Raw genomic sequence first — 23,553 nt, forward strand, 5'->3', positions numbered from 1 at the left:
AGCGTATATACTCAGTGAAGAGCTAGGAAAGAGGTTCTGCATCGACACATCCCAGTTTCTCAATGGGCCTAGCTTCTTCCACATCTGGGATGCAGCGATCCCATGGTCCCTGGGCAATCTGTGACCAGAGTAGACCTTCACATGGATCGTCACACAGATGAGCTGACCAGTACTCCTGAAAGATCAGGACAAAGACCACCACAAACAGTCCAAGTCTTTGACAACAGCAGGCCACACAAACAAGTGTCAACTAATACAGACCTGCCCATGCTAAGAGGGAGAGGTACAACCAATAAAAATTAAGCCACCAGCATCACATCTTTCCAACCGTGTGCAGCAACTCCTTTTGGTCAGAAATCCTGTATTTATGCTGCTTTGGAACATTGGCAGAATGCAGGACAACATTTTGTACCCCGGCCTGTCCTTAGGATGACTTCATCTTTGTCCTTTACTTGGGGTTCCAAAGCACAGCTTCCTGGGTCATACTGCTAAGGTGAGGTTATGGGCTGTCCTCAGATCAAGGCCTACTACAATTCAACAGTTTCCTGTGAAACTCATTAATTGCAATACCTCAGGAATAGGAGGTATTATCCATAATTTACCTCACGTTCAATGAAAAAACAAATACGTTTTAGCGAAAAAATACAGAGTACATTAATTATTTTCAATCTCTTGCTTTATATGAAATTTGGTGCGGTTTACACAATATGGTAATAGTGCTGACGACTGTTGTAAGGTGAAGATATTTATACAAACAATGTAATCTGCCTAATGTATGTCCTACTATAGAGGCACCCACAAAATCATCATCCACATATTCCGGTAAGGTATTCAGAGTATCACAAGGGCCTACTCCATCACTTTCAGTTCCCAGTAGCTCAATGGGTGTGTGGGGATGCCAGAAGCAGATGAAACTTGGCTGATGTAAATGGAGGCTAGAAATTGGCAACCATGCTGAAAATTAGTCCTTCATGCTTTTTAAGAATAACTGTGCAGGGGGGCATGGCCGCAAGGCTCTGAAGCTCGATTAATATCCTGACCATCATTAATCTTGGGCACCATCTGCCCCTCGGTATGTCCCTCTTTGCCTGGTTTAAAATGGACGTTGGGGTGGGTGGGGGGGGGGGGGGGGGGGGGGAGTGTAGCTGGGCTTGTTGCACTGTTTCCCCACCATTACAGACAGCCTTCCACCTGCTGATGATGCATCGGCCTGCCGCCAGGGCCTGGTGTGACCCCCCCCTGGAGGACCCACGCTGACAGGGGCCGTGGGTGAGCCCGAGGGTGGGGCTGCAGTGTAAAAAGCCTGCGCAGGACTGTCGGCTACCCACTTCGGCCCCTAAGACATCAGCTGGAAGCCAACCTGGCTGTTATTAGTTGTGTGAAGGCTGCCATGATCTTCACCTGCAGCCTACTTGCCCCTGCATGGTGCTGACCTCGCCTGACCTGAAACTGCCTTGTGCTGTACTCTGGAGCTAAGACGCAACATGTCTCCCACTCCCGACTGTTTGTGCAGACTCACCATAAGTGCACCCGCACTGAACCACTGCAATATTAAGGTGGGGCCAGGGAGCTGCTCCTATAATACATGACATGCCTGTGAATGCGTTGTGCATGAATTTCTGCCATATTCCTCATGCTACACTCCCTAAAGCTGCTTGCATCCTGGTTAGAGCATGCGCAGCGCTGGGTACCCACCTTGCAGAAACTTTACTTCTGGTTCTATATTTCTTCCTGCACACATCTGTAAAAGACCCTGGCAATTTCACAGGTTTCACACACTGCTTGGACCGACATAACCACCACAATTTCCCCTGGCACATCTGGCTGCCTCCCGCAACTCCCACAGGAAGCCTGGTTTAGGCCATGCTAAGCACCTATCTGGCTATTGGCACAACATTAAAGATAACAGCATTTACTTCCCTTGCTTGTCTGACATTACCTAGCCTACATTTTCACCTTTGCCAAGTGTCCTCACCTTGCTGGTGGAGTGAGTTGTGGTTACCCCCCCTCAAAACAGAAGCAGCTGCCCTTCGCGTTCTTGAAGGCCTCACTCACTCTGCCACCGACCCACCCCCTGGACACTGACTATTAACACAACAACCCCGCCCCCCTTGCAGGTGAAAACCTATAGAAAATGAGACCTCTAGTACAATATGCTGTAACCAGCTCGCCTGAGAGTCGAAGTGAATGGACAACACATTCCAGACCATGGTGGATGCTCTACGGTTCTGCAAGCAGCATAGGCTAGACGCAAACTCACCTGACCATTTACCGCCACATGGGTCCACCTCAGACTCCGCTGCAGAAACCCAGCATGATATAAAGCCATGAGTCGCTACAATGTAGGCACTATTTTGATTACCGCCGCTTTTCCCCTCTGCTTCTAAATCTGCCTTCCATGCTTTCGTCACTACTTTCCTACATATGCAATTGGTGGGCGAGCTGCTTGGATTGACAGTCCTCTTACTGGTGTGTTCTCACTGTATAGTTGGGCGGTGCTCTCCCGAGTGTTACCTCCCCCAAGGTGTATACTGAAATGTTAGTTCACTTGCTTTTTTCTGGATGTTGGGATTCGCCAGAGTTCTGTTCCTCTGGTGGGGGTGTAGGGTTGTTTTGAACAATTGTTGGTTTCATGTTGCCATACTATTGCCTTGCTACTGAGCCACTTGCTGGCACAAACTCACATGTGCGAACATTATTCACTTTACAATGAATGACACCATCCTAGTCTGAATTCCGGATTCGAGCTCCAATACATAACTTGGAAAATTAGGTCTAAATAACCGCAGAAAAGGGAAATTGGCATGGGGTTCAGTTAGCCTTCATACAAGAGACCTCTCCCCTCATGATACCTGCACATTTGCTGCCACATGGGGCACCACCTGTTACTTCTGCTCCTACTCCTACTCCTGTGGGGTATGTATCCTGGTCCATAAAAGCATCCCCCTTGTTTGCCATGAATGTATTACAGATACTGAGGGCAGGTACTTGTTGGTATCCTGTTCACTAGCAGATAGATCACTGCTTCTATTTAATGCATATGCACCCAATACAGACTGTCCAGAGCTTTATCATAAATTGTCCGCGTTGTAAGGCTGCACTCAAGTGGACTACATTTTCATGAGGGGATTTCAACCTTCTGTGCTACCCCAGACTTGATACAGCTGGCTTCCCCACAGTCATAAAGCGTAGATCGCTACAGGCTCTCACTAACGTATTAGGTACTTTACAGCTAATTGATGCCTGGTGACCGTGCTACCCCCACACCAAAGATTAAATCTTCTACTCTGCCCTACACAATGTCTGGACCCTCACAGATCACTGGTACGTTTCCCGAGAAGCCCTACTAGGGCTCACCACCATTACACAACTACCATGCACTTTAATTGACCACACCCTGGTAAAAATGATGCTGCAAGTTCCATACTCTGGTGACTCTCCCAGGTGCTGGCGCTTTCCCGAAACCACACTTATAGATGAAGTCTTCAGAACAGAAACATCAGGAAGCAATAACTGAATACTTTGCCACTAACACAGGCTCAGTTGCCACCCGATCTATGCTCTGGTAAGCCTTTAAAGCCTACATAAGGGAGTTCTGTATCACCAAACATGTGGGTGTGCTCTGCAATACAAGGAAGGACTTTGGTGAGGTGGAGGGGCAAGTGCGGGACCTAGATGACAGATGAGGCTGGCATTCAACCGTCCCATTTGCACAGCCGATCAACACTCCTGCAAGAGTTCCGTGATCTACCAGATCATGAAGTGGCATACCTGGCCAAATATGCCAGGGTGCACCGGTATGGTGCGGGAGTTAGTCCTGGTCGCACATAGGCTCAGCTCCTGGGACCGGTCCCCAACAAGGCCATATAATTTCCAAACCTACACACTGCTGATGGAGCCACCACTATGAATAATAATGTCTCTATCATAGCCACATTCACATCCTGTTAACAGCTGTACATGTTGGAAACGACCGGAGATACTTCTGCCCTGGCGAATTACCTCACTGAGGTAACCATGGTGTGGCTCAAATTTGGACAACAGCAGCTCCTGGCGGCCCCTATTACATGCGAAGGAATCACACAATCGATGAACTCAGTAACTTTAAGTCCCCCGGCTCGGACTGTTTCACCGGGAACTTCTATAAAGCGTACAAAACTATCTTAACCCCACACCTGGTGGAGGTCTATGCAGAGTCACTCAAGACAGGCATGCTTTCCCCACTCTACCTGAAGCTATTCCCTTACTTCCTATGCTAGAAGAGTCTGCTCATTTGTGCACCTCCTACAGACCTTTCACTTCTGAACTGTGACAACAAGATATTGGCCAAGATCCTATCTACTCTTATCTCTTAATGGACCATATTATCTCTCCCATGCAATCTGGCTTCGCCCCGCGCACTGCTCCACCTCCGTTAATCTTTGCACAATTTTTCACTGCTGAACCAGATCATACCCACTACTCCTGCCACATTTGCCTTACTGGATGCTGAAAAAGCATTTGACTCACTGAAATGGTTATTTCTGCGTGCAAACCCTTAAACTGGTGATACCCCACAGCTTCAGGGAACTCGTATTGCTACTATACAAAGAACGCCTTCAGGTTAACAGCACACAGACACCTTCCCAATCACCAGAGGCACCAGACAGGGCTGCCCACTCTCCACCCTCCTTTCCTTTATTCCCATCCCCAGATAGTCCAGCACCTTCAAGACCAGCATCTACACCGGGGCCTACAGTTCTACCACAGTCCTGCGCCTCACTCTATGCGGACGATATAATATTGTTTGTCCGTGACCGTGCTGTTAACTGGTCTCCACCCATTCTGGAGGTAATATGCTTCAGGTCCTTCTTCAGTATCTTAATTCACTGGAATAAATCAGATCTCTTTCCACTAACAGGACTGCAGTCCCGTCCACCCTGGAATACCCCCATGTTTATGCAAGAATATACCCCGGTATTTGGGAGGGATTTGTGCACTGAGACAAAACTGAACTCATTCGCCGAAATGATGGTCCAGCTATTGACCAAACTACCCAGATAGATTGCTGGATTAAATTGCCGTTAACTAGGTCAGGATGCATTGCTATTATTAAAATGGCAGTTCTCCCCCGGCTTTTGTATCGGTTTACAAGTATCCCCATAGCCGTAACAGCTTTGTCGCCACCCTGCGGCGCCTTATGGTAAAACTAGGTTGGGTGGGCTGTCTCCCTCGTATCTGCTGGGAAACTGACACTTCCTTATGATCCGTGGATTTAGGGTGCCAAATCTGAAGCTGTACTATTTAGTGGCACAATCTTACTATGCCTATTATTGGTACCACCCATACGCAAGGCTGCCTTACCTTATCCCCGAAAGAGCCTAAACATCGGAATTTCCCCTGCCATATTCACTCAGGGTCTCCCACGAAACCCCGCTAATATCCAGACACTCTCCACTACCTGCTGGGCATGGTCTAAGCTGTGGCGATACTCGGGAGGGGAAAACAATGTAATCCTCACATATCCCCCTGTCAAATAACCCATGTCTCCCACTTACACAGGAGCATCTGGCACAACATACACTGACTTCATTCCAACTAAGAGTAATTGGTGACCGGTTTCTCAATGGCATACCAAAATCTGATCCCACTGTATTTGAAGGTGGGAACCAGACATATATTGACAGTTATACAGCACTCGCACAGTACACTTCATCAGACCCTAAATACTGATAAAGAACCTAAGGACTTCCAACGTACACTGGTGATATCCACCCCAAACAATAGCAAAATACCATCCCAGCTCTATCGCATCTCACTGCAGTTACACCTTCCAGGTCAGGAGAAATCTAGGGCTGCATGGTAACACAACCTAAGACATGCCATTCCAGACAAAACGTGGCATTACTGCCGTTTTCAAACTAAACTAGTGTCCAACAACCACCGACAAGCTGCTACATTACAAGTACCTGCACCGCGCCTATACAGCCCCAAAAGTCATGGCTAAGCTTGACCCGATGAGGCCACATCACTGCCCTAAATGCAAGGCTGAGCATGCTGACTTCGCGCAGATGGTTTGGGGCTGTACAGTGATTTCTTCTTACTGGGCAGAGACATTCTCTAGAATATGCCTAATGATCGACCAGGCACTTGATCCGGATACCTTGTTGGCCCTGCTGGGCTACATCAAACCTCTATCCCTATGCCGACAATGCTTTACCGCCATTGCGCTCTTCCTGGCCAAGAGACAAGTTGCTCTCCACTGGGGTATGAGTACCACTTGGCTTTGGAATATGACATACTGTGATACCACTTGCTAACTTTACGGGTCACTACAACTACCAATTTCTAGGCCGAGAGATATATGGCAGCCCTTGAGATACTGTTTCCTATCATTGGACTCTGACGATGAACATGGAGATGTGGGTTATGTTTATACCTTTGCTTGAATTGGCATCACATGCATATTGCTTACCGAATGTCTCTCCCTCCCCCCCAGTAAAACTGTATAACTTTCCTGCCTCCGTATCATTATTGTATAGAGCTTCGTCCTGCATATATTCCTTTAATTTTCTTTATACTTACTATATTAAATTAATGACTATACACGTGAGGAATGCCCTTTACTGTGTTAATTATGGCTTGGTTAGCTTATTTTCGTAAAATGTATTTAAAAAACTGCAAGTTGCAACAGAACGGGCTCTGCTCAGAATCTTTTACACTGGTCTGCCAAAGAAATTAGACAAGCTTCATAATCTCCCGAACCAAGCAACCAGAATACATCTAAACAATTCCCGGCACCAACAGATAAAGCAAACATTGACTACTGATTACCAGTAGATGCAAGAATAAGTTCAAAGTTGTTTGAATCACGTACAAACAAGTATTACGGTACATCAGGATAAATTCAATGAATAGCAAGCAACTATCTACCTAACAGAAACGTGGGTTTTGCAAATGCAAACCTTATTTCTAACACTCCTTCAGAGGGCAAAAAACAAGCAGGCGGATCCATGAAAATACAGGTATCTAGACTTGCTGAACTCATTCCTCAAGGATAACCAAACAATTTCAGATTTAAAAAAAAAAAAAAATCTTGATAAAAGAAATGTTCTAGCACACATTTTACTTAACACCATACATCTAGGGGTAGTGATGTAACACTGGACAAGGAAATCTTTGTTCAGACTCCCATTCTGTATCTGATCTATGGCCGGAAAATAATTTACAGTCACGAATCCTCCGATTCTCAAAATTAGAGGCACTGACCACAAAACCTTTATTCAATGGACAAAGGCCATTTGGAGAGCCAAATGCCTTCCTGATACACAAAATGCTTTCATAATCCTTTCCGAATTGTAAATAGAAAGCAGTGTGAAAGCGGCATCGCCAACTAGTTAAGATCTGTAAAGGTATGTATCAATGGTTTGCGACTGCATAGAAATCTCAAACCACTAAAAAGATCACAACTCTAGGGTTAGTAACCAAACAGATTCAATGGGAAGCTGTACTAAAATTAATCCCTCGAGCAGGAACACTAAGTACAGTCAATAATACAGTGCAAATTAAGGCTATTGTTACCTGATTTTCTTGTATGCTCGCCCCCGTCTCCTTTTGGGTGAGAGTGATGCTGGTGGTGGAGATGGGGACTTGTCCCGTTTGCTGAAAGTAAATATTTGTGATCAAGAAAAATATATGCTAGGCCCAATGAAACAATAGTCTTCCTCCAATGAATCTGCCCAACCAGATCCCAAATTAAACAAAAACAGATTCCTGCCTCACAGCCTCCTCAAACATCACATCAGTTCTGCATGTTAGCCATCGAGTCAGACTTCCACAACTTTAGCAGTCAACCTCAGACATCCCACATGCATCCTGAAGTGCGCCCCCTTCTCCCTCCACCCCCTGAAGAAACAAAAAATACAAATAGTGATGCATATAGCCTCCCTGACTATATAAGTATCCACAGCTGTACAGTAGGGGGAAATAAAGTAGCATGCACTACCATCCAGAATTATTTCTCCCCTATTACAGAAATCCTGGTAGGAGCCACTGCCGGATTGATAAGCCTAATTAACACTCCACAGAATTTCACAAAAATGGCACCCAATACCATTTTGGTATTACTTCTATAATAAAAGGAGTTGAAAAGCCAGGATGAATTACTGGAGGATCAGGAAGAGATCGTTAGAGGTGCAAAACTCTTAAATCTTTTGACTAAACTGCATTTCCAGCTCAATATAAAAAATAAAATAAAAAATTTAAATAAAATAAAAACAGCAAACATGCTGTGTTAGAAGTGCTTCATAAAACCAGAGCATGTAATTTCACATTGTTTATTGCCTTGTTTAACTATCCATTTCTACTCAGAACCTCCATGTTTCCATCCTGCCTCATCCAAGTAGTATGCTATACTTTGTGAATGAGCATCTGACATAACATGAAGGAAAAACACTTTCACGGAACTCTTCCCAGGACAGACATCCTAATGGCTCAGAGAAGCTACCATTACAAATCATACAGGCTTATGGCATCAGTAGTCAATGTTTAAAAAAAAAATAGCAGCAACCCTACACAAGGTTCGACCTTAGTAGTAGGGTATCAATTAAAATAATTCAGCAATACGTTTCCCAGTGCAAGAATTGCATTCATTCAGTCCTCAAATATCAGTTTGCTGTTCTATAAAAGTAAACACTATGCTAGCAAAGAAATATTTTTCATTTTGGATAAAGCAACTCAAACAAAACCATGCAACTTTCATCAAATACCAATCTGACCTCAAATTTAGTTTTTTTTTTTATTCAAATCAAATACAAGTATGATCTGCATCATGTTTAGAAAGCTACTAGATTTCTACTAGATTTCATGCATTTGTGTAAAAATCATAAGATTGTACAAGTATTTCTACCACCACCCAGAGGTGCTCAACTTGTACTTTCAGGAGAATGCTGGATTATTGTACTCTGGGGCTTGTGTCTGGGAAGTCAATAAAGCAGTAATGAGGCCACCCATAGCATATGCGACGTGAAAGCAAAGGGGGAAGACTCCATATGGTGGAATAACTAGAAAGGGAATTGTCGGACAGGGAGGCAGGCTAGGTACTGTCACTGTAATCAGAGCAGGTGCTAAACCCAGCAACTTGTGGAGAAATATAGGCGTCTGGCCCATCAGGAGGACAGGACATTATAGAGTGTGCAGCAGATCAGAGTTTGTGACATCAGGACTGATGAGATGCTAGCCTGGCTGGCCAGGAAAGAGGTCAGTGCTGGTTTCCAGCAGGTCACAAGCAGCAGGGGGAACTGGCGGAGGCACCTATAGCCATAGCCATTACCATCGACCAGATACCTAAGTGACATGTGCAATTTTGTGTGAACCCCCCTGTGACAACTAGGTAGGGAGGCCAGAAACTCACTAGAGGCTGACCAAAAAAGAACCCGTAGAAATAATTCCCTCCCTGAATTCTCTAAATGTGTTAAGAGTGAGGCAATCAAGCCTCTGTATGATATGCATCGTGAGGCCCAGGTGCAAGGTGTGCTCCCTCGGGTTCTTAAGTAGATGACTGCTAATCCACACCCTGGGAAGCCTCCAGAGCAGTGTGCCTCTCCTGGGTAGACCTCCTTCCTGAATACAATAACGTTACTAGCAAAAGTGATAAGCCCACCTAATGCAGGTGATCGATGGCTTAGTGGCTTGGAACCAGTCTGGGTCAACACTCTTGTGCCTCCTCAGCTGCCTTGGCATATGACTTCAGGTGTGTAAGCCAGTGCTACTCTTGGGTTGGATTCTGAGAAAGTGTTTTCCTTGGAACGGACCTACTTGATGGCCTTTTTAGAACATATGGGCTTTACTCATACGTACTGGGCGTGAGTCACTTCTATCATGGACCGACAGCGAGGGTACAGCTGAATGACACTGTCAGAGGAATTTGTGCTGAGCAGGGGCACCCGCTAGGGATGTCCCCTCTCCCTGCTGTTATTTGCGGTGGAAAACTGGATTTGGCAGGATGCTGTGCACTCTGAGACAGAGGCTGGGAGGATGCGGTCTCCTTATATGCCGGCGTCTTCTAATAACTTGCGGATCCGGAACAGCCCCTGCCACACCATAGAGATCCTATGGATCTTCAGGCTCTACATCAACATTACAATCAACTGGGAAAAGTCAACAGCATTCCCACTGTCTCAGTGGCCACTGCGGGATGGATGGCCCCTTCAACTAAAGTGGGATGCCATCAGGTTTACTTATTTGGGAATACACATGACTAAAGGACTGCAAATTGTTTTACAACAGATATATGAAAAATCCTGAACTTCTGCAGCGATGTGGAACACTAGTGACAGCTTCCACTTTCCTTACTAGGAAAGCGTGCCCTATATAAAGTGATTTACCTCCCTAAGCTCCTTTATGTACTGCAAAACTCAACGTTTGAGGTCCCTGACCACTTTTCAGGAGGTGGAGGTTAGAACCCTTCTCAGCAATCGAGGCATACTGTGGTTTGCCCTTGGATAGTTGGCAAGACAGGGGACAGATGGGGCTATTGCCTTGCCAAATTTAGAATAATTCTACTGGGCGACTGCCTACTGATAGTAAATGACTGGTCCTTCACAGACCGGAGAGAACCAGCCCTGATAACAGATAGATGGGTAATGGAGCCCAGTGACTTCACACAATAGCTTGAAGGGACAAGAAGAAGGACTACTCTCCCGCATCAAGAATATTCCAGTTGCACAAGGCTCTATGCTATGGGGCTGAGCGACATAGGTCTCAGCTTGAGGGAATGGGGTCAGCAAGGTTTGCTGGTGCACACACTCTGGGAATATCCAACAGTGAGAGCCTTTTGATCGGGGGTACAGCTTCAGATTTCAGAAGTGCTGTAAATGCCTTGGAGCGCACCCATTGGCTGCTTTTCATGCCCACCTAAGGAGAGAGGACCCAAGATAGGTATACACTACTTTGTAACAGCACTGGCAGTTGTGAGTCAAGATGTTGTTAAATACTGGGGTGGGCACAGACCTGAACACCGAGACTGGCTATCCAATATGATCCGGTGCTGACAGGCAAAGGAACTGACACCAGAGGCTTGCCCCAAAAATTACAAAGCTATGGGTCTGATGGTCAGACAGAGGGAGTGATGGAAGTGGCCCCTTGGGAGCTACTGATAGTGAGGGGTGGCCCCGACAGCTGCAATGACTTCCAGAAGGTAGCGATGTTTGCTGGGATTTGGACATGCAAGAACATCGGGGGGGGTGGGGGGGGGGGGGGGGGGAGAAATCAGAGTTTGCAAACTGAGTCTTACATGGTTGTGACTGGTGGAACGTTAGTTATTTGTGCACCTCAGAATTGATCGCTGCCTCTACCATCATGAGATTGAGGGCATTTTGGAAAAGGTCTTCTTGCACACTGGCTTACATTTGGAAACTACAAATGCAGATAAATTCAATTGGTAATACATTTTATAAAATTCTGTGTTCCCACATGTCTACAAACAAAAACGGCACCCCCCACTTGTGGTTGCAGGTGCCATGCCCACCCACACAACACCCCAAAATGTTATCTGGAGACATCACGTTTCTCCCAGCGAAACTAACTTTTTACAATGTGAATAGATGAGGATTTTGGGCCCTAGATCAGCCTAGGTCTAGAGAAACCTACAAAAACCATCAAACATTTACAAAAACTAGACACGCAAGTGAGTCCATATTGGTTGGATCCCCTAGTCTGCATCAAAACTGTTCTAACCTTCTTTGGGGTGGAGCGGAAGACAGTCACATTGTGGGCCATCACACACTCCTTTTTTTATTTTAGTCAAACTCTCTATTGGATTTTCAAAACATCGCCATCTTTCTATGCATGACAGCTGTAAAGACTATTAATAGTTAATGGATCTCAGTTTCAATCACAAGATATGTCAGAAATCAAGTAAACAATACATGCATGGCAGTAAAAAGCGAAAAGGAAAAAGAAAATTACAACATTCACCAAAAGCGATTATCAGTCTGTAGCATTAGTTTAGCACAAAAGTGAGTTCATATTAGGTTAACTGCCCTTTTAACTTCTGAGTGCAAAGTCCCATCAGCGAGGAATCAAATCTGAAAAAAGTGGAGTGTGTGTGCCTGGAGAGAGCAAGCTGTTAACCCCTTCTGTGCCGAGGACGTAGTGGTTACGTCCTTCGGCACAGTGCTGCTGTGCCGAGGACGTAACCACTACGTCCTCGGCACACAGCCCAGAGGAAGCGCTCTCGCTCCCTCTGTGTGCTTCTCCCTCTGTGTGCTTCCCCCCCGTGCCCCCCCCCCCCAAAGTCAGGGATGGAAGGGGAAGGCCTTCCCCTTCCACCCCTCAACCCCCCCCCCCCCCAGTGATGTAAACGCGCGATGATTTGTCACAGGGTCTCCCCCATCGTGCTGGAAGCTCTGCTTCCAGCACGCGGGGGAGGCCCGGAGAGGCTCCAAAGGGAAGGAAATGTATTTCCTTCCCTCAAAGTCTCTCCCAGGGTTTCAAAAGCCGGATTGCTTGCAGACCCCACTAGATACCAGGGATATTTTTTTGGGGGGAAATGGACATAAGGGAGTGACCCCTTGGGCAAGGGTCGCTCCCAGGGGGGGCATTTTTTTGGGAAGGCCTTTCTTTTCTGCCCCCCCACCCCCCCGGGGGGCAGAAACCTCTAGGCGCCAGGGCAATTTTTTTGTTTTTGTTTTTTGCCCTGGGGGGCAAATTGTATTTAGACCATTTCGGGGCAGATTGGCCGATTTGAGGTCAAAATGGTCTAAATACAATTCGCTCCCCCTCTCTGGAAAAACAAACAAAACAAAAAAAACACTAAAAAAAAAAAAAATTGCCCTGGCTTGGGTTGGGGGACAAATTTATTTTAAGCCAATTCTGCCCCCCCCCCCCCCGGCCGGCTGAGCTAGAGGCCAAAATCCACAGGTAGGCACTGTTTTCTATGAAAAAAATGTGATGTCCACGTTGTGTTTTGGGCCATTTCCTGTCGCGGGCGCTAGGCCTACCCACACAAGTGAGGTATCATTTTTATCGGGAGACTTGGGGGCAACGCTGGGTGGAAGGAAATTTGTGGCTCCTCTCAGATTCCAGAACTTTGTCACCGAAATGTGAGGAAAACGTGTTTTTTTAGCCAAAGTTTGAGGTTTGCAAAGGATTCTGGGTAACAGAACCTGGTCAGAGCCCCACAAGTCACCCCATCTTGGATTCCACTAGGTCTCTAGTTTTCAAAAATGCACAGGTTTGGTAGGTTTCCCTAGGTGCCGGCTGAGCTAGAGGCCAAAATCTACAGGTAGGAACTTTGCAAGAAACAAGTCTGTTTTCTTTAAAAAAAAATGTGATGTGTCCACGTTGCGTTTTGGGGTGTTTTCTGTCGCGGGCAATAGGCCTACCCACACAAGTGAGGTATCATTTTTATCGAGAGACTTGGGGGAACATAGATTAGCAAAACAAGTGTTATTGCCCCTTGTCTTTCTCTACATTTTTTCCTTCCAAATATAAGTGTGTGTGTAAAAAAAGACATCTATTTGAGAAATGCCCTGTAATTCACATGCTAGTATGGTCACCCCGGAATTTAGAGATGTGCAAATAACCACTGCTCCTCAACACCTTATCTTGTGCCCATTTTGGAAATACAAAGGTTTTCTTGATAGCTATTTTTCACTCTTTATATTTCAGCAAATGAATTGCTGTATACCCAGTATAGAATGATAACGCACTGCAGGGTGCAGCTCATTTATTGACTCTGGGTACCTAGGGTTCTTGATGAACCTACAAGCCCTATATATCCCCACAACCAGAGGAGTCCAGCAGACGTAACGGTATATTGCTTAGAAAATCTGACATTGCAGGAAAAAGTTACAGAGTAAAACCTAGAGAAAAAATGATGTTTTTTTCACCTCAATTTCAATATTTTTCTTTTTCAGTTGTTATTTTCTGTAGGAAACCCTTGTAGGATTTAGACAAATTACCCCTTGCTGAATACAGAATTTTGTCTACTTTTCAGAAATGTTGCGGTTTCTGGGATCCAGCGTTGGTTTCATGCCCATTTCTGTCACTGACTGGAAGGAGGCTGAAAGCACAAAAAAATCGTAAAAATGGGGTATGTCCCAGTAAAATGCCAAAATTGTGTTGAAAAATTGGGTTTTCTGATTCAAGTCTGCCTGTTCCTGGAAGCTGGTGATTTTAGCACCGCAAACCCTTTGTTGATGCCCTTTTCAGGGGAAAAACCACAAGCCTTCTTCTGCAGCCCCTTTTTCCCATTTTTAAAAAAAAAGAAATTTTCACTCTATTTTGGCTTATTTCTTGGCCTCCTTCTGGGGAACCCACAAAGTCTGGGTACCTCTAGAATCCCTAGGATGCTGGAAAAAAAGGACGCAAATTTGGCGTGGGTAGCTTATGTGAACAAAAAGTTATGAGGGCCTAATCCAAACTGCCCCAAATAGCCAAAAAAAGGCTCGGCACAGGAGGGGGAAAAGGCCTGGCAGCGAAGGGGTTAAGGGAAGCTCCCGAGGTAGGAATGACACTAGAGGGCCCCATTTATATTCAAAGTTTTGAAAACTATCTTCAAAGATAGCATTGAGGCGTTCCACAGTTAGTACCTGCCATAGTCTGGCATGCCATTGAGTCATTGAAGGGGCCTTCGGTTTTTTCCATGCTGCTGCTAAAGCCGTTATAGCGGCCCCAAGACACAGCCAAAGGATCGCTCTATCCCTCAATGTCTGGTGACCGAGGGCGTTATCTCTTAGTCCCAAGAGAGTAAATCCTGGGGAAGCCAGTTTGGGCTAAAATTTCTGACCAATATGGATGGATCACTGGGCAATCACACCAAATATTCTTGAAATCGCCCAGCAGTTCACATCCTCTCCAACAGGTTTCAGAGGCGTTAGCGAAGATTTTCTTAATTTGTGTGTGGTATAAATACCAGTCATATAAAAAGTTTGTAATGAGAATTCCTTAAACCCATGGAGTGGTTATACCGCAGGATGTCTTGCCACAATCGAACCCATGGTCTTTGGTAATTGTCGCACTTAACTGATGGGACCAAAAGTCTATATGGTGGGTGGAATGTGGGCTATTGCATCCAAAAGAAGTTTAGGAAAGGTAGGGTAGGAAATCGCACCTTTCAAATCTGCCTGATGTCTCACAGACCTTTCAATAGGGGAAAAATCCCTTGTGGCTGCCACCCTAATCTCTAGTTGGAGAACCCAGTGGCATATCTGTGTATAGTTGTAACTGACGGAGGCAACCCAAAATCTGACAATTTCCGAAAGTCAGCATGCCACCCGTCCCCCATGAAACAAATCAGATACAAGGAACCCTCCTGCTCTTCAGCGCTCAAATGGTCCCTGGGAAACAGCCGGAGAGAAGGTGGGATTCAAATGTATGGCTGTAAGTGGGCCCAGGTTCCTAATTTGTTGACATTATCCCAAATATCAAGAGCCGTTTTTATGGGGGTGCATAAATACACATTAAATGGCCTATCCATGTTGGGTTTCCAGATCAGGTCCCAGATATAGCAGCTTTTAACAGAGAGATCCATACGGAGCCAGTGTTTGCCTGATTCCCTAAGGGACCATTCCAAGATTACCCTAATTTGTGCTGCCTTGTAATACAGGGAAAAGTCAGGGAGGGCCAGACCACCTGCCAATCTAGGGAAGTCTGAGCACCCTATATAGGAGTCGGGCTCTTCTCTTTTGCCAAATAAATTTGAGTAGGAGAGAATCGCAGTGTGGTGAAGAAACTGCCTTCTATCGGGATAGGGAGTCCCTGAAAGAAATAGAGCAATCTAGACAGGACGGACATCTTAATTGCGTAGATGTGCCCTAGCCAAGTCAAATGATGCCCATCATTTTAGATCTATCCCAAGTTGTTGGAGCAATGGGGGTAGCTGGGTTTAAATATGTCAGAAATTTGTGGAGTAAGTTTAATGCCCAGGATGGCGAGTTATCTATGCCCACTGAAATAGAGCAGAAAGAGAGCAGAGTACCAGCTGCTCCATCGCATTAGAAGACAGTCAGATTGAGGATATGACTTGGTCATTATTATCCAGATCTCTCAGTCTCAAATTTGGAGAGTTCACATTGTATAGCCAGGATTGAGGTTGTTGGGGATGTTTGGGTTAATAGAACATCATCCTCAAAAAGAGAGCTTATGATTTGGGGAGCCAAAAGGTGTACCCCTGATCTCCCCCTCCCATCACACCTGTGCAGCTAGAGGTTCTATACCCAGCGCAAATATAAGAGGGGAGAGCGGGCAGCCCTGCGAGTTCTCCTCTCCATGTCAAAGTTCCCAGAACCAACTCCATTCTCCAGAACCCTGGCAACTGGAGCAGTATAATTTGCTCTTACCATAGTGATGAATCTCTCACTGATGCCACATAGTGTGAAACAGAAAAGATCAATCCACCCGGTTGAATGCCTTAGACATCCATCGTGACTATCACTGCCAGAATGTGTTAGTGGCTTTTTCAATTAACTAAATTACCTTCTATAGGCTGTCAGGAGTTTCTCCCTTTTTCTGAATCCAGACTGGTCTGGACGTGTCAGATCCGGTAGGATTCCCTCTAAACAGGTGGCTAATATTTTAGTGTAGAGTTTAGCATCTAGATTCAACAATGCTATGTGTCGGTAAGAGGAACAATATTGCAGGTCTTTCCTGTGGTTAGGGAGGATCAATATAGACCGTGTGACTCCTGGTTCTATAGCTACATGATTACACAGCCTTGTTAAGTGTGGTATTTGTTCCGAACTGAAGGCTTTATAGAATAAGGCTGTTAAGCCATCTGGCCCGGGCGACTTATGAAGCTTAACGGAGGCTATTGCTCTCCGCACCTCAACTTCATCAATAGGTTCACTAAAAGCCTCATTTTGTTCCTGGGTCACCTGTGAGAGAGAAATCCCCTCCAAGTAGTGTAGCTGGTCTGACTACCGCTGTTTATCTGCTCTATACAGACATTGATAGCACAGACAGAAGTCTCAAAGCAATTACCTTTTCATGTTCAATCACTCCATACCCTAAATTAATATGCCCAGTATAGCCTTTTTCCTGCTTAACCCTCAACTGCCTTGCCAGCTGTGTTCCAACCTTATTACCCTGCGTATACGTCCCATGTTTGAGAAGTAGCATAGTGAGTTCAGCTCTTAGTGTAAATTGTATGCAATCTCCCTCTAAGAGCCGTGACTTTTCTTTGGGCTTGGAAAAAGGGGGTCTCCTCATGCATCTGCTCTGCCAGTTTTTTTTTACTTTTTCTAGTGTTAGGCGTTCCAGAGTCTTCTGCTGAGCGAGGACAGACAAGAGAAATACATTTTTCACTTAACTGCCTTAAATGCATCCCAGTTCAAGAGATTAATATCTCAGGGGTCAATCAAGGCAAAAAGACTCCCTAATGCCTCTATGCAAGTCATCCCGGAATAGCATGTCTCGTGTAAGGGTAGCTGGGAAGAACCATCAGAGTTGTTTAGAGACACCTAGATTCCAATCCAAATTAAGCACTACTGGGGCAAGATTAGAAATGGCTATGGAGTAGCAATCCGATAAAATAGTAAGAATGAGGGATTGGCTGATAAATATATAATCTAGGTGGGAGTAAGTACGCTGAGTGAGAGAAATAGGTGTAATCCCTGTCCTCCGGATGTATAAGTCTCCAGCTATTAATTAACCCAGTTTCTTGAAATAAGGTTTTCAAGAGTCTTGTGAAGCTCAAAGTATGTGTACGCATTGTACGGGAGCCAACGATAGTCGGGTCCTAGGTTAGGTTAAAATCTTCCAAGAGAATGATCTCTCTCCCTGCTACTGAAGGCAGAAACGCACAAAGGCTGCTTGAACCATATTAGGGGCATAAATTGTAGCAAACGTGCATGTGCGGCCAGCTATCACATCTTTGTTTGTGGGTGGTGTACTGAATGCAGGATTGTGTGTGAAATTGCCCTTTGATTTATGCACAATGATTGTGTTGTCTTTTCTCTAATTTGCTTTTCTTTTTAGTCGGATTTCATTGGTGATTGCTGTGGCTGTGCAGAGTAGTTGCTGGTGAGTCAATCTTTTTCAGGCAAGTGAGCGGTACAGCTTTTGAGTTTATAACTCTTAGTGATAAAGCTACACTTTATTACTTATCTTACACAGTGCTGGTTGTTGGTGGTGCATTTGTCCAGTTACTTTTTGTAGGAAGAATCATGTCTAGCCATAGGATAACCACTCAGCAGGTTGTTGGTGCGCTTTTTGAGTAATCTTCTGACCATGATGATGAGACTGATTGCATTTGAGGCAGAGGAGGAAGTGCAAGATTCTGGAAGGAATGGTTTCTTACCTGTAACTCCAGTTCTCTCGTAGGGGTATTTCCATGATAGTCATAAGCACTGAATAGTTCCGCGCGCCTGCAGGGACCCCGGAGCACTGATCTGAAATGTATTCTTAAGTGCAGATACCAGCCCTTTTCAAAAAAGGCCTGTAAAAAAAACACTTAAGAATAACAGTGTGCAGCCTATGTGAAGAGCTACACAGACCAAATTGTTGGAAAAAAAATGATAGCTGTAGTGTAAATACATTTTCAAAATTACATTTATTCCAGTAATGTAATAAAAAATACATTCTCAAACTTTATTTACACTTCCAAAAGGGAGTAAAACAATGCAGGGCAGTGTAGCCCGTAGGCTGCCATTATACAGGATGTAAATAGAGCTGTGCCTTTAAGAAAAAGAAAATAAGTTACTTACCTGTAACTGTAGTTCTCCAGTATTGGTATCTTTCATAGATTCACATGCTTGAATCATTCCCCGTCGTCGAAGTGGGAGTCCCACGGTACATAGAAAGCAATAAGTAGAGAAAAACCTCTCTTTTTCTTTTTTTTTTTCCATTGAAGTCAATAGGAAAAAACATCTTCAATTGTAGAACTATCAGCCTCTTTAGAAAGAGCCCAAACTTCAGCCAATCAGGCGCGACCACCCTCTTAGAACCCTCAGCACAGAGGCTCAGTCTGTCAGATTTCTCCGCACTAGTGTACACAGGAAAAAATTCCAGAAGGTGAGCCTCTCTGGGGAGGAGGGTGGGTCGCATGTGAATCTATGAAAGATACCAATACTGGAGAACTACAGTTACAGGTAAGTAACTTATTTTCTTCTCCAGTATTAGGGTATCTTTCATAGATTCACATGCTTGAATCAGAATAGTCAGCAGTAAATGGATAAATTATTATTTTCTTGTAGTACCAACAGAATGCATAAATATATTGCATGTTGACTGAATGTATATAAGCGATTAAATCTGCAAATTAAGAGCTAACCATTCCTAAGTACATGTAGTATTCATCCATTATATACAAATCTATATATAAACATTTATACATATATATATATTCCATGTAGCAAAGAAAAATATGAGTACCTCTAACTGCATATAAGAAGGATATACTCTAAATTACATATGAAATGAGACACAGAGGACGGAGGGTAAGGCTTATAGGCTCACCTTATGTGAACAAATTGCGCAAAACCGCTTGTCCTACCGCAGCATCCACCTTGTCCGTAGCTTCCAGGCAGTAATGCTGGGTGAAAGTATGAGGACGTGTCCATGTCGCTGCCTTGCAGATTTGGTCCAAAGGAATTCCAGCGAACAGAGCGTGGAAGTGGAAACTGCTCTAGTGGAGTGCGCCCGGACCTTAGATGATAATGGCTTTCCCGCCAACTGGTGGGTCAACTGAATGGCAGCAGAAATCCAACGCGCTATAGTTTGTTTAGTAACTGCGCTACCACGATTGACCTTTCCAAAGCTGATAAACAACTGTTCAGATTTACGGAAAGCAGCTGTTCTATCTATATAGAACTTTAAACAGCGCTTAATGTCTAACGAATGCAGAGCTCGTTCAGCTGCCGTTTGAGGATTTGGAAAAAATGTTCGCAGAACTACTGGTTCGTTTAAGTGAAAAGATGATGGAACTTTAGGTATAAACCTTGGATTTGTTCTTAAAATGACCACCTCCGGCTTGAATTGAAGGAAAGGCGGAGAAATTGTAAATGCCTGGATATCACTGACTCTTCTTGCCGATGTCAAGGCTAAAAGAAGGGCCGTTTTAAAAGAAACAAACTTCAAATCCACTCTATGAATAGGCTCGAACGGATGTTTCATTAATTGGGAGAGCACAATGTTCAGATGCCATTGTGGTGCAGGACGGTGAATTGGTGGATATTTTCTGAACAAACCTTTAAGAAATTGTTTGATTATTCTGGCAGACCATAGTGAAGGTGACTGAGGGGTCCGTCTGTAACGAGATATGGCAGCCAAATGCACTTTAATCGATGAATGCGAAAGACCGGATTTGGCCAAATGTAGTAAATATGGCAAAATCTGTTCAGGGGATGATGACAGAGGATGGATGCTGGAAGCAGCGCACCACAAACAAAACCTCTTCCACTTGAATTTGTATGTGCGATTTGTAGACTGGGCTCTGGCACAGGCAAGTATCTCTCTGCACTCCGGAGGAATATTCAAACCATCAAATTCATAGAGTTCAGGAGCCAGGCTGATAAACGAAGAGATGTCGGGTTGGGATGACGAACCTGACCCTGGCTCATTGTTAGCAGATCCGGAATTGCCTTCAGCCGAATGAGGTTGTTCCGATAGCAATAGAAGTTCTGTGAACCAGAACTGGCGTGGCCATCTCGGAGCGATTAGAAGAATCCTGCATCATTCCCTCTTCATCTTTAGCAGAAGTCTCGGGATGAGTGGAAGCGGGGGAAAAGCGTATGCATAAATCCCTGACCATCTGATCAAAAACGCATTCCCTCTCGAACCCCTCTGCGGATGCCAGCTTGCGAAGTGTCGGCATTTCTTGTTGTCCTTGGTCGCGAATAGATCTATGGTGGGCTTGCCCCAAAGGTGAAAGATTGTCGAGAACCGACTGATTGATTTCCCACTCGTGGCAGCTGGTTCGACTCCTGCTCAAGGCATCTGCCCAGATGTTGGTGATCCCTGGGAGATGTTCTGCTCGGATGGTGATTCCATGCTGAGTTACCCAATGCCACAGCTCCTGTGCCTCCAGGGATAATGCTCGAGATCTTGTGCCTCCTTGTTTGTTGATATAGTGCATGACCGTGGTGTTGTCTGTCCTTATCAACACTGAGGAGTCTTTGATGTTCATGAGGAAGGACTTGAGTGCCAAAAACACCGCTCTGAGCTCTAATACGTTTATGTGGAGAGTTGATTCTTGCATAGACCATTTTCCCCTCACGGAAAGATCCTGTAAATGAGCACCCCATCCCTCTAGGGATGCGTCCGTTGTTACTATGTGCATGGTCCTGTCCTTCAGAAATGACAGCCCGTCTGAGACTAGGGGAGTTTCTTTCCACCACGTGAAAGCCTGTTTCGCTGCAGGGGTGATTTGTACTAGCTCGTCGAAAGAGCCTTCTGTCTGTTTCCACTGGTTGTCTAGTTGTTGTTGAAGAGTCCTCATGTGGAGGCGACAGTTCCTTATCAATGGAATGCATGACGATAGTATCCCTAGAAAAGACTTGTAAGTCCGCACTGAAACGGACCTTCTTCTGCTGAGCCGAGCTGCTAAGTTTCGAAGTCTCTGTCTTCTGTCCTGTGAAGGAAAGGCTTTTGCTTGTAAAGTGTCCAAGATGGCTCCTAGAAACGTGATGTTCTGAGTGGGTTCTGTGTGAGACTTGGGGTAGTTGACCGACAAACCCAAAGCTCCGAAAAGGGAGAGACATGTTTCCGTATCTCTGGCAGCCTTTGACGCTGTACGTGCTTTTATTAGCCAGTCGTCCAGGTAAGGGAAGACCTGTACCCCTAATTGTCTGAGGTGGGCTGCCACTGGCGCCAAAACCTTGGTGAACACTCTTGGAGCCGACTTGAGGCCAAATGGAAGTACTCTGAACTGGTAGTGAATGCCTGCGACCCTGAACTGCAAGAATTTCCGATGATTGGGGTGAATTGGAATGTGAAAATATGCGTCCTGAAGATCTAGCGAGGTCATAAAACCCCCTCGATTGAGGAGGCTCAGAACGTCTTGGAGAGATCATGCGAAAAGATTGCTTCTTGAGGTATTTGTTGAGCGATCGAAGATCGAGAATAGGTCTCCAATCTCCGTTCTTCTTCCGGATAAGGAAAAAACGGGAGTAAAAACCTATTCCCCTCTGATTTCTTGGTACGATCTCTATTGCTCCCTTGCTCATTAAGATAGCAATCTGTTCCATAAGCTCGTTGAGGTGGGCTGGCGGGGGGCCTCCTGGCGGTACTTGAGGAGGAGACTGGTTGAATTCTAGTGTATGCCCCCGCTTGATAATATCCAAAACCCATCTGTCTGTTGTTATTTTGGACCATTGATGCAGAAACCCGGAAATTGTGCCCCCTATACGAGTGTTGGTGCAGGGGCTGGGTGCAGGCATTTGATGAGGGTCACTGTTTTCTAGTCGTATCCTTGGGACTGAAAGCAGATTTTCCTCTTGTTTGCTGTCTGAAGCGAGCCGATGTTTGCTGGCGAAAGGAATGCTGTTGTTGCTGGCCATACGTTGAGCGATATTGGCCTTGGTAAGAGGAGTACGGTCTATATTGTTGAAAGCCTCCTCTGTGAGAAAAAGTACCTCTCCCTCTCGCTCCTCGAAAGGGTTGCCTCTTGTACTGAAGCGCCGCAAGTGATCTGGCTGTTTCAGTGTCTGACTTGATCGACTGCAATGCATCGTCGACATGTTTTCCAAATAAAAGTTCTCCATCATATGGCATGTCTAGAACTTTCAACTGAACTTCTGGCCTAAAAGAGGTAGCCTTTAGCCACCCTTGGCGTCTGAGAACTGCAGCACCGGCCAATTGTCTAAAACCTGTGGAAGAGACATCAATGGCAGAGTATGATTTCGGCCGAAATCTTTTCTCCTTCTTGAAGAATTCTGCATGCTTCTGCTCTACTGGATTCAGGTATCATGTCAATGAATTGTGACATGTCAGACCACATCTGACGATCGTATCTCCCCAGTATTGCTAGAAAGTTGGCGGCTCTAACAGTGGTGGCAGCCATGGTTGACATTTTTTTACCTATGGAGTCCAGACGCCGTCCTTCCTTGTCTGGAGGTGCGGTCAGAGAAGCTGACGGATTCCTGGATCTTCTCTGTGCTGCTTGGGAGATAACCGAATCCGGTTTAGGGTGGCTGATTAGACATGCTGGGGAGTTGTCAGGTGCCTTATATTTCTTTTCTAGCCTGGGCAAGACTGCAGGAATGGAGGACGGAGTCTGCATGACCTTTAAGCCTTCTTCCCAGATGAAGTCGACAATGGGAATGGCCCTCACTGATTTTCTTGTGTCCTCTTTAAAGTCATAAAGAAAACAATCTGATTGTTTAGACGTAATCGGTAGCTGGAATCTCTTGGCAGCTCTCTCCAGGACAGAATGGAAACCTCCAATGTCCTGCGGAGGAGAGTCCACCGGCGGTGGTGTAGATGGAGATGGAGTCTGAATCTGGTACTCATCCCATTCCGGTATTAAAGAGTCTGAATCTTGTATCTCCCCTTCTTCCCGTTCCTCTTCGGATGACGGTGAGCCAATGCTCTGAACAGAAGGAGGTACTGTGATAGGGTCTGGAAATGTGGAAG

At 45.3% G+C, this 23,553-nt stretch overlaps 1 protein-coding gene across 1 annotated transcript in view; it reads right to left on the bottom strand.

Moving 5' to 3' along the window:
- The window catches only part of NFATC2IP (nuclear factor of activated T cells 2 interacting protein), a 635,351-nt gene that overhangs the window by 80,095 nt on the left and 531,703 nt on the right, over window positions 1–23,553 (bottom strand). The window contains exon 6 of the mRNA XM_069243947.1: window positions 7,561–7,641. Coding sequence (XP_069100048.1) covers window positions 7,561–7,641 — 81 coding nt within the window. The remainder of the gene's footprint in view (window positions 1–7,560; window positions 7,642–23,553) is intronic.

The sequence above is a fragment of the Pleurodeles waltl genome, chromosome 7, assembly GCF_031143425.1.
Source record: "Pleurodeles waltl isolate 20211129_DDA chromosome 7, aPleWal1.hap1.20221129, whole genome shotgun sequence".
NCBI classification, from domain to species: Eukaryota; Metazoa; Chordata; class Amphibia; order Caudata; family Salamandridae; genus Pleurodeles; species Pleurodeles waltl.